Source organism: Juglans microcarpa x Juglans regia, chromosome 3D (assembly GCF_004785595.1).
Source record: "Juglans microcarpa x Juglans regia isolate MS1-56 chromosome 3D, Jm3101_v1.0, whole genome shotgun sequence".
Classification (NCBI taxonomy): Eukaryota; Viridiplantae; Streptophyta; class Magnoliopsida; order Fagales; family Juglandaceae; genus Juglans; species Juglans microcarpa x Juglans regia.
In genome coordinates this window covers 1565332-1578464 of record NC_054598.1, presented here as the reverse complement: position 1 = coordinate 1578464, position 13133 = coordinate 1565332, and the positions used below count along the sequence as shown (strand labels likewise).

The 13133-nt window shown below is 35.0% G+C and overlaps 1 protein-coding gene across 1 annotated transcript; it reads left to right on the top strand.

The window, feature by feature from the left end:
- Positions 1 to 6263: 6263 nt before the first annotated feature.
- Positions 6264 to 12933, top strand: LOC121254588 (DNA polymerase kappa). Its single transcript, XM_041154690.1, has 14 exons — positions 6264 to 6408; positions 6867 to 7039; positions 7419 to 7592; positions 7764 to 7887; positions 7970 to 8070; positions 8166 to 8252; positions 8901 to 8996; positions 9386 to 9506; positions 10002 to 10130; positions 10581 to 10672; positions 11028 to 11139; positions 11525 to 11859; positions 12071 to 12390; positions 12598 to 12933. The coding sequence occupies exons 1-14, from the start codon at positions 6312 to 6314 to the stop codon at positions 12716 to 12718; spliced, it is 2082 nt and encodes a 693-aa protein (XP_041010624.1). The 5' UTR covers positions 6264 to 6311; the 3' UTR covers positions 12719 to 12933.
- Positions 12934 to 13133: the final 200 nt, after the last annotated feature.

Here is a 13133-nt window from a genome sequence, read left to right as displayed (position 1 = left end):
GTAAATATATATATATAATTTCGTTTACATGATTAAAATGTGATAAATCAAAAGAAAAAGGTCAAGATAAGAAACAACGTGAGAAATGGTGTCTAGCCTTTGCAACAAAGGATTATGCATCCATGTATGCACAAACAGTACGTAAAGCTTGAACAAAGCAGATTAAATTCTTTGGTCCATATCTCTTCCTCTTCCTTTCCTCTAGTTAAAAACAACAGTGATCAGTAAAATGAACGTAAATAGAACACCCTTCTAGCTATTTCTGGTGATCGAATATGCATGCATTCTCTGCGTTGAAAATTCTTATAAATGCATATATACAGATCAGAACAAACCTGCAAAAAGGAGAGTACAAAACAACAGCAACGAGGGAAGCATGTTGTTGCAAACCTGAATTCCACAGGAACCAGTCAATCAAAACCATCCAGAAAATGATGTGCCTCATGTTAAGAATAAAAAAACAAAACCAAAAGAGGAGAGAGAGAGAGAGTACGAAGGGTATGCATACAGAGGAAGAAAAAGGGCCAACAGAGATTGAAAAGCAGGAGTTGAAGCGAACCATTCTATACGTATTTACTTTTAGGAAGATATATTCATGATTTGTTATGTGGGGAAGGTAGCCTCCTCAAAGATCGCCACCATTGTTAAAAACTTAAAACTTAAATGCCGCGTATATATTAGAATTAAGTGTTAAAAAATAAACTTGGCAAATATCAATGTTAATTAAAGCATTTCTCTAAATACCAACTATATATAATATATAAAAACAGTAACCTCGTTCAAAATCAGCAAATTATTACCTAATATGAACCCTAAACAGCTGGGATTTTATTACATTCTTATATTTCTTTCTCTTTATTTTTTTTTAAATCGCCAATAATTCATTTCCCGATCTGTCTCACCTGTGATCTTCTAATGTTGTATTTTAGATACAACTATATATGCATGATATGCATTCTCATACGAGATTTGAATTTATTAATTTTATGACTTGATTATAATCATCACAAATAGCAAATTATTACCTAATTGTATACAAGAGCGCCTCTAAATTAACCCCTGGTATTTTATTTTGACTTGATCCTCTGAATATTTCTTTCTTTTTCTATCCTTTGAGTATTTTCCTATTTGATTTGAAATATTAATTGTATTGAGATGTTTTTAAATAACCATAGTTTTTCAATTAAATTATTCAAATCTTATCCTCTTAACTATATATGTTAGTTGAGTAATACTATATATACAGTGCTCGCAGTTCTTTGTCAAAAATTAAAGTGTCTACCATGAATAATAGTTTTTCTTTTTGAGATGTGAATTCTATATATGTCCATTTTTTTTTCAAAGTGGCGGTGCGATACTTGCATACTCTAACATTACATAAATCTTTTTTGTATTAATTAGTCACTTCTAAGAAATATTTAATGATTCATCAATATTTCTAATATGTATTTCATTATATATAACTCACTGATGATCAGATGTTTGGAGACTGGAAGATCTGATCCATTAATTATTGTTTCTTACAGCAAACTGAGAAAATTGGAATGTACAATGTTCATTTCATGATGGTTAATCGTGATTGTTATCAGGGAAAAATGTAACTGATCGGAACTAGAGACAAGAACTCCATCTTTGCGATAGTTTCGCTAAATTGAGAACAATGTACAATTTACTGATTAATGGACGAATTTCATCGAATGAACAAGAAATTATATAGTGAACAAGAAATAAATGAATATTTCTCCGAAGGAAAGCTTTAAAAGATTTATTTATATTTTGATACTTACTGTGGCCACTTTTTGTTTATTTTGATGCCACTAAAGATCTGTTTAAATAATGAAATGAGATGATTTATAACTATTAATAAAATTATTAGTTGAAATGAGGTTATCTCACCTCTATATCCAACTATATCCAAAATGGCCGAACTAGTTTTGACGTTTAGCGTTAATCTTCTCATCCGCTGGTTCTTAATCACACACCACACACCCAAGCTGGGTTCATCCATTAAAAATAAAAGAGTGTTGCTATATAGCATTCATTGTAGTGGTGCACACAATGCACACACTACGTGGATGCATGTGGTCCATTTGTTTTTTTTTTTTTTTTTTCAAAACCCACAGAGTCACAGACACTACCCCTCTGTCTCTCATCATCTCTCTAGCGTGTCTCTCTCTCATCTCTCTCTCTCATCATCTCTTCAGCGTCTCTCTCTCGCATCTCTCTCTCTCGCCGGCTCTTTCTCTCTCCTTGACTCTCTCTCATCCCTCATCATCTCTCTCTCTCTCCTCAACTCTCTCTCTCATCCCTCATGCTCTCTCTCTCATCTCCGTCTCTCTCTCTCTCTCTCATCTCCGACTCTCTCTCTCATCTCGATCTCTCTCTCATCTCCGACTCTCTCTCATCTTTGACTCTCTCTCATCTTTGACTCTCTCTCTCATCTCTGCTCTCTCATCTCTATATTATCAAAGGCTGCTCGTGTGAGATGTAATGTGTGCAATTTGGATGTAGCAAAACAGTGGCTGCTATTAAGAATTTTTCAAAATAAAACAACGAACAGGCTGTCCTCTTCTCTCTAGCTCCCTCTCTCCCTTCTCGAAGGTTCTCTCCTCCCCTCTTCTCTGTCTTCATCATCTCCTCTCCTTTGTCTTCTCGTAACCTCTTCACTGTCTTCATCAGTTCTCACCAAACAAAAGCTCTCACATAATAGAAGCTCTCACCGTTGGCTCTCGTGGTGCCCCCTCTCTCCCTTCCTCCCTCTCTCACTTCCTCCTATGTTACTCTCTCTTCCTCTTTACTCCTCAATCTCATCTCTCGTGGGTTTTGGGTCATGGGTTTGTGACTTCCGTACTTGGATCTGAGGAAGAGAACCCGTCCTCGTGGAGATCTAAATGTTACTGCATGGAGATCTGAGGAATACTTTGTTTGGAAACTGTGTTGGCTATGGTATATATTTTTCAGTTTCCATGAATAGTATGTTTTGCTTGATTACAAGATGCAAGAAATCAAATGGGCTCTTTTTTTTTTTTTTCCTAGTTATCTTACTATTTAGAAAAGTTATCATGGTAATGGTCTCTTTTTGGTTTTTTTAACAACGTGCGGATCAGCCCATGTTCAAGGCTGATCCGTAGCACACCTTACGCTTCACGATTTAATCATTTTTTTTTCTCTGAAAACCCGTTTATCTCTTCTCACCCGTTTCTCCCTCTCCTTCTCGTTTCTCTCTTCTCACCCATGTCCCCATCGCAGCCTAGATCTACTGCCGCCGCCAATTCGGCCTCCCACTGCAGCCACTGAGCCTGTCCTCCTTCCCCTGCCTGAGGCCTGTAGCTCCTCTGCACGCATGCCCGTAACCCAACCCCACGCACCCACGTCGCTACTCACATTCCACCACCTACAGTCACATGTCGCCGCCCACGAGCACGCCGGACGTCCACTCCTAGGCCATACATTCCTTCCCCAGCCCACACCAACTGCCCACACTAACTGTTTCTCTCTCCCTCACATGCCCTCTCCCTCAAGGCCAAATCTGCACCGTCGGCCGCCATCTCGATAGTTGACAGCACCTCGACAGTTGCCGCCACCTCGACAGTCGATGCCCGAGGATGGGCGAGGGGCGGGAGGCCTTGGGTGACACAGTTGGTGGGGAGAGGAAGTAAAAATGAAATTTGAAATAAGAGGGAAGTGGGTTTTGTTGTGAGTATTTTTGGTCATTTTATTATGATGTGTTTTGGATGATCCCAAATAGTAGGTTGATGTCAATACTTTTTCTATTTGGTCCTGGTTAAGTAATGGTAGGGACAAGACGCGAGATGTAATGTGAGGTTTTTCCAAGAAAACATTTCAAATGTAAGAAAGTAAGAATTAAAAAACATTTCAAATGTAAGAAAGTAAGAATTATTTGGAACGCAATGTTTAAAAAAAAAAATCGCGTAGACTGGTGTGTGGAGGTTGTATGAATAGTGGGCGGTTGAGTAGTTTTAACTCTTGAACAAATTAGGTTTATAAAACTTTAGCAAGTATAAGTTGCCACGGCAAAAGGTCCTCGCTTCATTTTATAATTTTTAAAGACTATTTCGTTGTCTAAATTTGGGTACAGAAGTGAGAATTTGATTCTGGCCCAAAAGGTCCAAACACTTTACCGCAATCAGTGATGGGCCGATGGCAAAAGCTGCAATGAATTGTAACGATAGGATTTGCGATCTGCTCTCGTTTATCCTCCTTGCCTTTTCCGCTGGGCCTTACTCCCTTTGTGTATAAGTTTCAAGGGTTAATTAATTTATTGTTGAGATTTTTGGGTATGTTGCGTGTGTACTTTTTTTTTTTTAAAAAAAAAAAATTGATATTTGTAGGGGTGTAAGAAAAAATTGCAAAATCGGTTGAACTAGACCCGTGGGTGCAGTTCGATTAGTAACCTATCTGGTGTGGTATTGATTTTTATATTTTTAAAATCGATTTAAACCAAACATGACCAATGTGTATATGTATATAATTTTTTATATTATTATATATATTATATGCTAAATTTATAATTAATATGACATTAAATTCTATTCTTATTATTCAAGTCTATTAATTTTTTTTTTATAAGAAAGTGACTTCATTTATTCATCAGAGAAAAGTTACATTCATGACCGGATACATGCAAAAAAATTTCCAGATCACAAGCCAACTATTGAAATTGGAGCTTCACTAGTATACAAATTCCTTTGTAATCGGTATGATCTTAACTACTGTTGTAATTCTTTACAGACAAACCGTCTAAGAGACATCACTCTACCTAAAACAGAGATTCATACCCCATCCTCCATAGGAGGAGATAACTTAACCTCTATGGACAAAACATCTAACAAATGATCTTTTTTTTTTTTTTTTGTTAACTAAATAAAATGAAACAACAATGAAAACATAAAGATAGATATGAAAATAAAGAATTATAGTTTAGATATACTCTAGTAGACTTCGAAATTAGTCATAAAAGTCATATCTGAACGATCTGATCCGGTGATCCACCATTACCTTCCCAACGATCGGTTTAGAAAGTATTTTGTGTTGCTCATGCCTCATAAGAGGTGTTAGAGAACTGTAGATCTATCTTTTCATCCTTGAAGGAAATAAAATAAATTAAGGAAATAAGAGAAATGAGGGAAGTAGGAATGGAGAGGGGGAAAGGAAGAGAAATGATGGAAAGAGAGGGGGAAGGAGAATCATCTTCCTCCTTCAGTGATTTGAAGGATTTCTGAAAGAGAGTTTGAAAGAGCAAGTGTTGGCACCAAGGTTTCCTCGAAATCAAATTCGCATGTGGCACCATTACTCTTTCTAAAACAATATATAACAAGTCTATTAATATTATAACATACAATTAGTATACTATATAATTAGACACTAATTATACTATTTTAATCTTATTATTCAAGTTTATTAATTTCACTAATAAGTTAGACACTACTTATACCATATTAATGTAATTGAATATTAATGAATAAGTAATTGTTAATAATAAATAATATATTCTAACAATTGAAGTTTTGTATTAAAAAAAAATTATAATATTAAACTCATATAGTATCACACGTATAAATGATAAATCAGAAAATCGGACTGAACCGAACTGAAATTAAAAAAATCAAAAGTTTTAGTTTAATGATAAATCAGTCCGTATTGAGTCTTAAATTTCCAAAATGAGTATATACCGTTCCAAAATTTCTTTAAAACCAGATGGTCATGGTTAAGAAAACTCTGACACGATATTTGATGTCATATGATGATTAATTTAACCCTTATTTTTGTATTTATTTTTTGAAGATATATATATATATATATAAAATAATGTTATATATAATAATGAAGTGTACAAATATCATGCAATCGTTTTAAAAAAGAGTGAAGTCTACTATTAAAAAAAAATATATTTTTCATGTGGATCCCATATTTATTTATTTATTTTTAAATAATTATGTAATATTTAAATCTTACGACTGTAACTATCATTTCTTATACGAGGTTGCTACGTCTACAGAAAATTTTCCCTATTGAACACTTCAAATCTTTGTTATTTTATTTTTACTTTCACCATTTTTTAAAATGATTTAGATATTTTTTTAAAATAAAAAAAATACATATTCATTTAAAAATGTTTACTTAATCACTAAGTAAAAAATAATAATAATAATAAAAATTTCGGTGGCGGTGACCACTTTATGTGGGAAAAGCATTTCCCTTTCTCATATATAATTATGTATTGATTTATTCAGTTCACGCTTTCCCTCGTATTCTTCTTCTTGAACAAGCAATTGAAGGAAGCCCAAAAAATGGGAGAGAAAGAGATCGAGAAGGGCGATAGCAGCTCAGGCGACTCAGCTCGGCCTTGGCAGTCTTACCACACCGCATACACCAACGCCAAAGCAGGCACGTTTCTTTAACGATTTCACTCCCGTGCAATTTTCCTCTCTCTCAGACTTATTGGTACTTTTTTTTTTTTTTTCAATGATTGAACTTTCATCTTTTTTAAAATTTCGATTTTGTTCTAGTAAATTGATTGTGCGCTAGAAGCGTAGTGGTTGATTTGATATGTATTGAATTGGTTGAATTGAACTTCCTTCTACACATATCAGTTTCAATTCTTCCTTCACTTTTATTTCCTTTTGCATTGAATTAACTCCTCGATCAGTGAACCAGTCGCATTTATTCTCGGACTAATTCTGTGAAGCCCACCGCCTATCTGTTTATATGCATGTTATGCATATGCATATGCATATGCAAATATATATATATATATATATATATATATATATCGGAATAGTTGGTTTTTCTTCTTAGGTTCTGCATAATCATTGCTCTTGAATGTTTACTTTGCGAGCTTCTAGGTATGGATGGAGTGGACAAGGAGAAAGTGCAAAGAATAGTATATGAAATGAGCAAAGGGTCGAAGTATTTCGAGAATGAGCAACGCAAGGAGGCCTTTACAGGGCAAAAAATTGAGAGCATGCGTCTTCAGCGTGCCAAGCTCACTGCGGCCGATATATCTCATTATCAGACGGTACAAAAGAAGCGGAAATGCTTTTACTGGATAAGCTTATATTCATCATATGCCAATCCTATTCATTCAAAAAGAAAATGATTTATGAATCCCATTGAAATGAAGCAATTTTATATTTCATAGGATATTTTTTCTCCAGATAATATTATATAGATGGATTAAATGTTTTTGCATATAAACAAAGCCCGTCTTGAGTGCTGGCATTACAGAATGTGAAGTCACAAACTGGAACTATGCCTCAATGTGCACTGGTCTCAGAGTAGTGTGCAAAACTTATTTAAAGCATTCAATTTGTCCCTTCCCCTTTTTCTACGTTGCCTATGTGTGTGTGATTTATGTGGCATGCAGCGTTCTAATTTATGTTTTATCCTATTAACAGATGGCAAATAAACGAATTTCAGAGCTAGAGGGTACACGCAACTTGTCAAGGATTTGGCTGCATGTAGATATGGATGTTTTTTATGCCGCTGTTGAAACATTAAGTAATCCATTGTTAAAGGGCAAGCCAATGGCTGTTGGGAGCATGTCTATGATCTCTACGGCCAATTATGAGGCATGGAATGCAATTATGCATGATGTGATTTTTAAAGGGAGTCATGAATGAATTTTTTACTGGGCCTTGTGTTTTCTTTTGTTATTTAGGAAATTTCCTATCTCATGGACTTACATTTCCTTATATAATTTGGATCACCTTTATTTTAAAGCTGATCTGAATTTTCTGCAGGCACGGAGATTTGGGGTTTGTGCAGCAATGCCAGGTTTCATTGCACGTAAATTATGTCCAGAGTTAATTTTTGTTCCCACAGATTTTAAGAAGTATACTTATTTCAGCGATTTAACTAGAAAAGGTAAGATGTTCTTCTGCTTTCAAGAAAGACTTCTGATGCAGCTTGTTTGGTAATTCCTGATAATTAGTTTTCTTGTTGTTAGTCTTCCATAAGTACGATCCCAACTTCATGGCTACTAGTTTGGATGAAGCATTCCTTGATATAACTGATATCTGCAAAGAAAGGGGCATAAACAGTGGAGAAGTAAGTCAGCACATATTATCAACTTTTTGCATGTGCATGCCATACTTGGTGTTTGTAATATTAAACCTTTGTTTTTCTGTTATACCTTGGTGAAGATTGCTGAAGAACTCAGAACCACTGTTTATGAAGAGACTGGTCTTACATGTAGTGCTGGGGTGGGACCAAACCGCTTACTTGCTAAGGTTCTGCTGGCTATTCACTTGATATTCTCTTTATTTGTATCCTGCATGGAACCTACATCTACATCTTCTTTATACCATAAATTAATTTTAGTCACGTCACTGATAAAAAACTGGTCTTCTTGGGAAGTCCTCGTGTTGTACCCTCATTTTACTTATAAAAAAAATTGTGTTGTTTGAAGAACTTCACATGTTCTGTTTATTAGGTCGTGTCATTTTAGTTAATGGGAAAATCCATTGCAAGGAATATATATTAGGGATGTCTACCCCAATAGAATGTTTCTCGAATTATACCAATAAAATCTACAGGCAATCTCTATAACACAAAAATTGGTCTGCATATGAATCAGAAAGTAGACTTTCAAGTCCCGAAACAATTGTTTCACTGGTTAGAAAAAGCTAAAATGAGCACAGATAAATTCGGAACAGCAAGATAAAAATGAGAATATGTTAGGAACATCCCAAAATTAGATCTTAAGATGAGGTTTTGCGTTGTATACTTTGATACAGTCTTTCTGGGTTTGATGGCAATAATATTCTTGCCAAGTTCTAAGGTCTTAAGCTTGATACAGATTCATACTATGTGCCCACAACGAAAACACCATTAGGTTGAAGTGATTAGCATCCATTAAGTATGTTTTTTTTTTTCAGGTTTGCTCAGATATAAACAAGCCAAATGGACAATTTGTCTTACCAAATGAACGGATGGCTGTCATGACATTTATATCCTCACTTCCCATACGAAAGGTATATCTGTTAATGTACTGATCTACTTCACTAGGCTGCATATGATACTTTTTTTATTTTGCTTGCAGAATGAGACCTTTCTTTCTCCCTTTTATATGTAGTCATGAAGTCTAAAATTTGATTTAAACCCACCCATGGGTAGTCCAAGTGGTAAGGGCGAATTTGTGTGCATGAGCCCCATGTCATAGGTTCGATTCCCCCTGGGATCAAACTGCGATTTAAGTGGGAGGCCATGGCAGTTGGTTGCTGTGCTATTCTCCCCAGCGGTTTAGGTTCCATGGATGAGTCCTAAGGGCTCTACCGTGGGGTGGTTCCCTCATCATAAATTAAAAAAGTCTAAAATTTAATTTAAAATTCTTACCGCATCTGTGGGGACGCTTTGTTTGCAGATTGGGGGCATTGGCAAGGTCACTGAACATATTTTAAGGGATGTATTTGGAATAAATACATGTGAGGATATGCTGCAAAAAGGTGGTTTTGTTTGTGCACTCTTCTCTCATTCTACAGCAGGTTAGAATACCGGTCAGTTCTTTCTACTGTCATACTTGAACAAATACAAACTTATTACATACAGCTGTTGTATTGTCATATAAATTTAGAAATTATGCTCTCATGTCTTATCATAGCTTGCATGTTTTATGATTACTGCTCCCTCTTTCAGTTAAAGATCTGCTTACTTTTCTTGGTTTTCTCCCCCTATGTTCAGTTTATGCTTCCCTCTTTTTCTTGTTTTGTCTGGAGTTCATTCTTTTCTCTCTATTTTTTTTTTAGGGGAGAGATTAGGCAACAGTGGTTGTTGTTTAGAAAACCAAGTCTGTTTCTTTTTGGAAATCTTTACAAAGCATAGTTCTCAAAACAATTAGGAGTAGTAGTTGTTTACTTTATAACATTATTTTTTACTTAATTCTGAGATGTTCTTGCCTTATCTCATCTCATTCCTTTTGAGTTTGATCTACTTTTTCTTCCTTTAATTTTCTTCTTTACTACTTCCACTATTCATTGCAGAATTCTTCCTCTCTGTGGGACTGGGGCTTGGGAAAACAGACACTCCTCAAGTCAAGTTGCGAAAGAGTATCAGTAATGAGAGAACATTTGCAGCAACAGGGGACGAGGCCTTACTTCACCAGAAATTATGTAAGTGGTCCGCTTTTCTCCTCTCTTCTTTTTATTTTTCTCGTGCCCATTGAACATATATTTATATTGCTTTTTAACAAAATCTGCACCCAATCAGCTCAGTTTAGGTTGGGATGTGTCACTCTAGAACCCTGCACGGCCAATTTTATGAGCAGAAAACACATTTAAGTACTCAAAGATTCTGGTAATGAGGTTGGGTTGAGTGCAGCTTACCAGAGCTTCATTGTTTTCCCAAGTCCCAAATGGCACACACTCGTGTTTCTCTTAAAAATAATGCTGACTGGCATCTAGTTGTGTTCAAAGCTAAAATTTTTACAATTTTATGTGTCAATACATCAGTTCTGCAGAATGTACAGCTAACCTATATGGCAAATGGGGTAAAACAAATTATGTAGAAAATTGATTGGATTTTTCTTTGAAAAGTAAGCCTTGTGAAGGTTATGTTTGCAGGTGATCTTGCGGATATGTTATCTGCTGACATGCAGAAAGAAGGTCTTTCAGGGCGAACGTTGACTCTAAAACTGAAAACATCATCATTTGAGGTGCTTTCTGATTCTCCATTACTATTCTCTCTATAATTATAGTCAATACGTTTTCTGGCATGGTTCTTTTAGATATTCTGCCTAATTTCTCTGCTCCTTTGCTACCTTTTATTATTTATATATTCAATTATTGATGAATCAACGAATATAGGAATTTACTTATCAAAATTCTCTTTAGTCATCGAGTTACTGTGAGAAGGGGGATTGGTAACTTATGCTTGACTTGTGAATTTTCTTTCTCACAATTTATTACTTCTCTGCCATTGTTGGTTTTTTCTAATTCTTTTCTGCTTTCTTTGTCATTTACTTATCACTACTGTTTGTCTCTAATTAGAGGTTACTGTAACCTTGACAGGTTAGGACCAGAGCTATGACTTTACAACAGTATATTTGCTCAAGCGAGGATATTTTGAAATATGCTTCAAATCTGCTAAAGGCTGAACTTCCCGTCTCTTTGAGACTGATAGGTACCAAACAATTTGTTCTTAATATATTTCTTCACGAAATAGTGCTGTATTTATTGATTTCTCCAAGTTACTTATCAGGAAAAAAAAAAAAAAATCCAAGGAGAGGGGATAGAGTGAAGGGACCTAGATAAAACTTAGTTACTAAGGCTTCGTTTGGTTCCACAAACCGTCTTATCTCATTTAATCACTACAAATTTCCCAAACTCCCATACAAAATACAATAAACAATTCAACTTTTTCAAATCCCAAAACAAAAATTATATTCTAACAAAATTTTATTCAATTTTCAACTTTCATCTCATCTCATCTATGTAACCAAACGAGGCCTTAATCTCATGCCTTGTAGGACTTAAGCATAAAATTCAGTTACATTTCCTTATTTCAGGACTGCGGTTGTCTCAATTCAATGAAGACAAGGTTGGTGCTCCATCTGATACTACACAAAAAACTCTCACTGACTTTCTTTTGTCAAGAGATACTTCTAGGAAACTTGTTGGTCGTAATGGTTCATTGGGCGCAATTATTGATGATCATCGCTTCATGAATGACACAGAAACGGGTTTTCCTATTGACAGCTATGAGATATATGGTTATAATGGTAGAGATTTATTGGATTCCAACCACTTACCATATCTGAATGACAATAATCATGCTATTAGCAACAAGGCTGGCGAAATGGGGAAAATGCACGAACCTTTGAACAATGAAACTGAAAATGAGGTATGTGAGAATTTTAAAGACGTTTACATAATCTGACTTAATACTAGAAATTATTCTTTATAGAAATAAAATTCATTGAAACTGCTGAGGGGATGAAACTCAAGTATAGATATCATGTTAAAATGATTTTTAGATTATTCTCAGACATGTTTCTTTACTCAAACGTTTTTTTTATCTTCCTCTTTTCTTTCTGTGATTTTTCTGTGTCTAGACGAATCTCCCAGAACCAAAATCTCATAAAAATGCAGTATCCGAGTTGTTGGAAGCGGATTCATCTTCTGTGCAGGTTACATGTACCAGTCTAGATGAAGAAAATAAGAGAGCTAACTTGCTGGATGATGAGGCAGTTTCTACATCCAATCAGAGCGAGCTACTTATGTGGGTAAATGATTACAAGTGTTCACTATGTGGAATTGAATTACCACCAAGTTTTGTAGAGGAAAGGCAAGAACACTTTGACTTTCATCTTGCTGAGAGACTTCAGAAAGAGGAATCTCTCTATGACACGAGAACCATAAAGCAGAGACACAGGTATTGTGAATTCTTCAGTATTTTACAACTCTGATATTGTTGACAAATATCATATTTTTTTTCACTTTAGAGTTAATGCCTCACCGTTCTAAATTGTACTCCTATGATTAATTGAGTGAGTCTCTTTTTTTCTTAATTGCCATCTATCTTCTAGTATAGAATTTTAAGTATTTGGTCTGCCAATTGACCAGTTTGATACCTCATCAGGTTTTCCCAGAAGGATAACGTGGCAAGCCAAAGCAAACATAAAAAGCAGAAGACTTGCCCAAAAGATAAGGGACTTATTCCAATAGACGTGTTCTTTGTCAAGAGTAATAAGAACTTTTAGTGGTGTAATCTATTTTTAGTATATTAGCCGTATGTATGGTTGGTTATGTATGCTATATCAAAAATCCTGCATATTATTAACATTCATTTTCTTTATTCGTGTATTCATCATGCGCAATGTACAATATGTAAATCTTTCCATAATGATAGTAAATACAGGAGTCACGTGTTTATCTCCTTTCCTAGAATCTAAAAAGGAAGAGATGAGTGGATGAAGTTCATATGGCATTCATTTGGCACACTTAAAATTCCTATTGCTGTTTAAATTTTATTTTTTATTTTCTTTAACTCTTTGACTCAATAAAAGCATCCAAAATAAGTTTTTTTTTTGAAAGTCGAATAATACAATCTGAAAAGAAATATCTCGATATCTATATCCAATTATTTACATGAGGGGAAACAAGAAAATCAGGCAA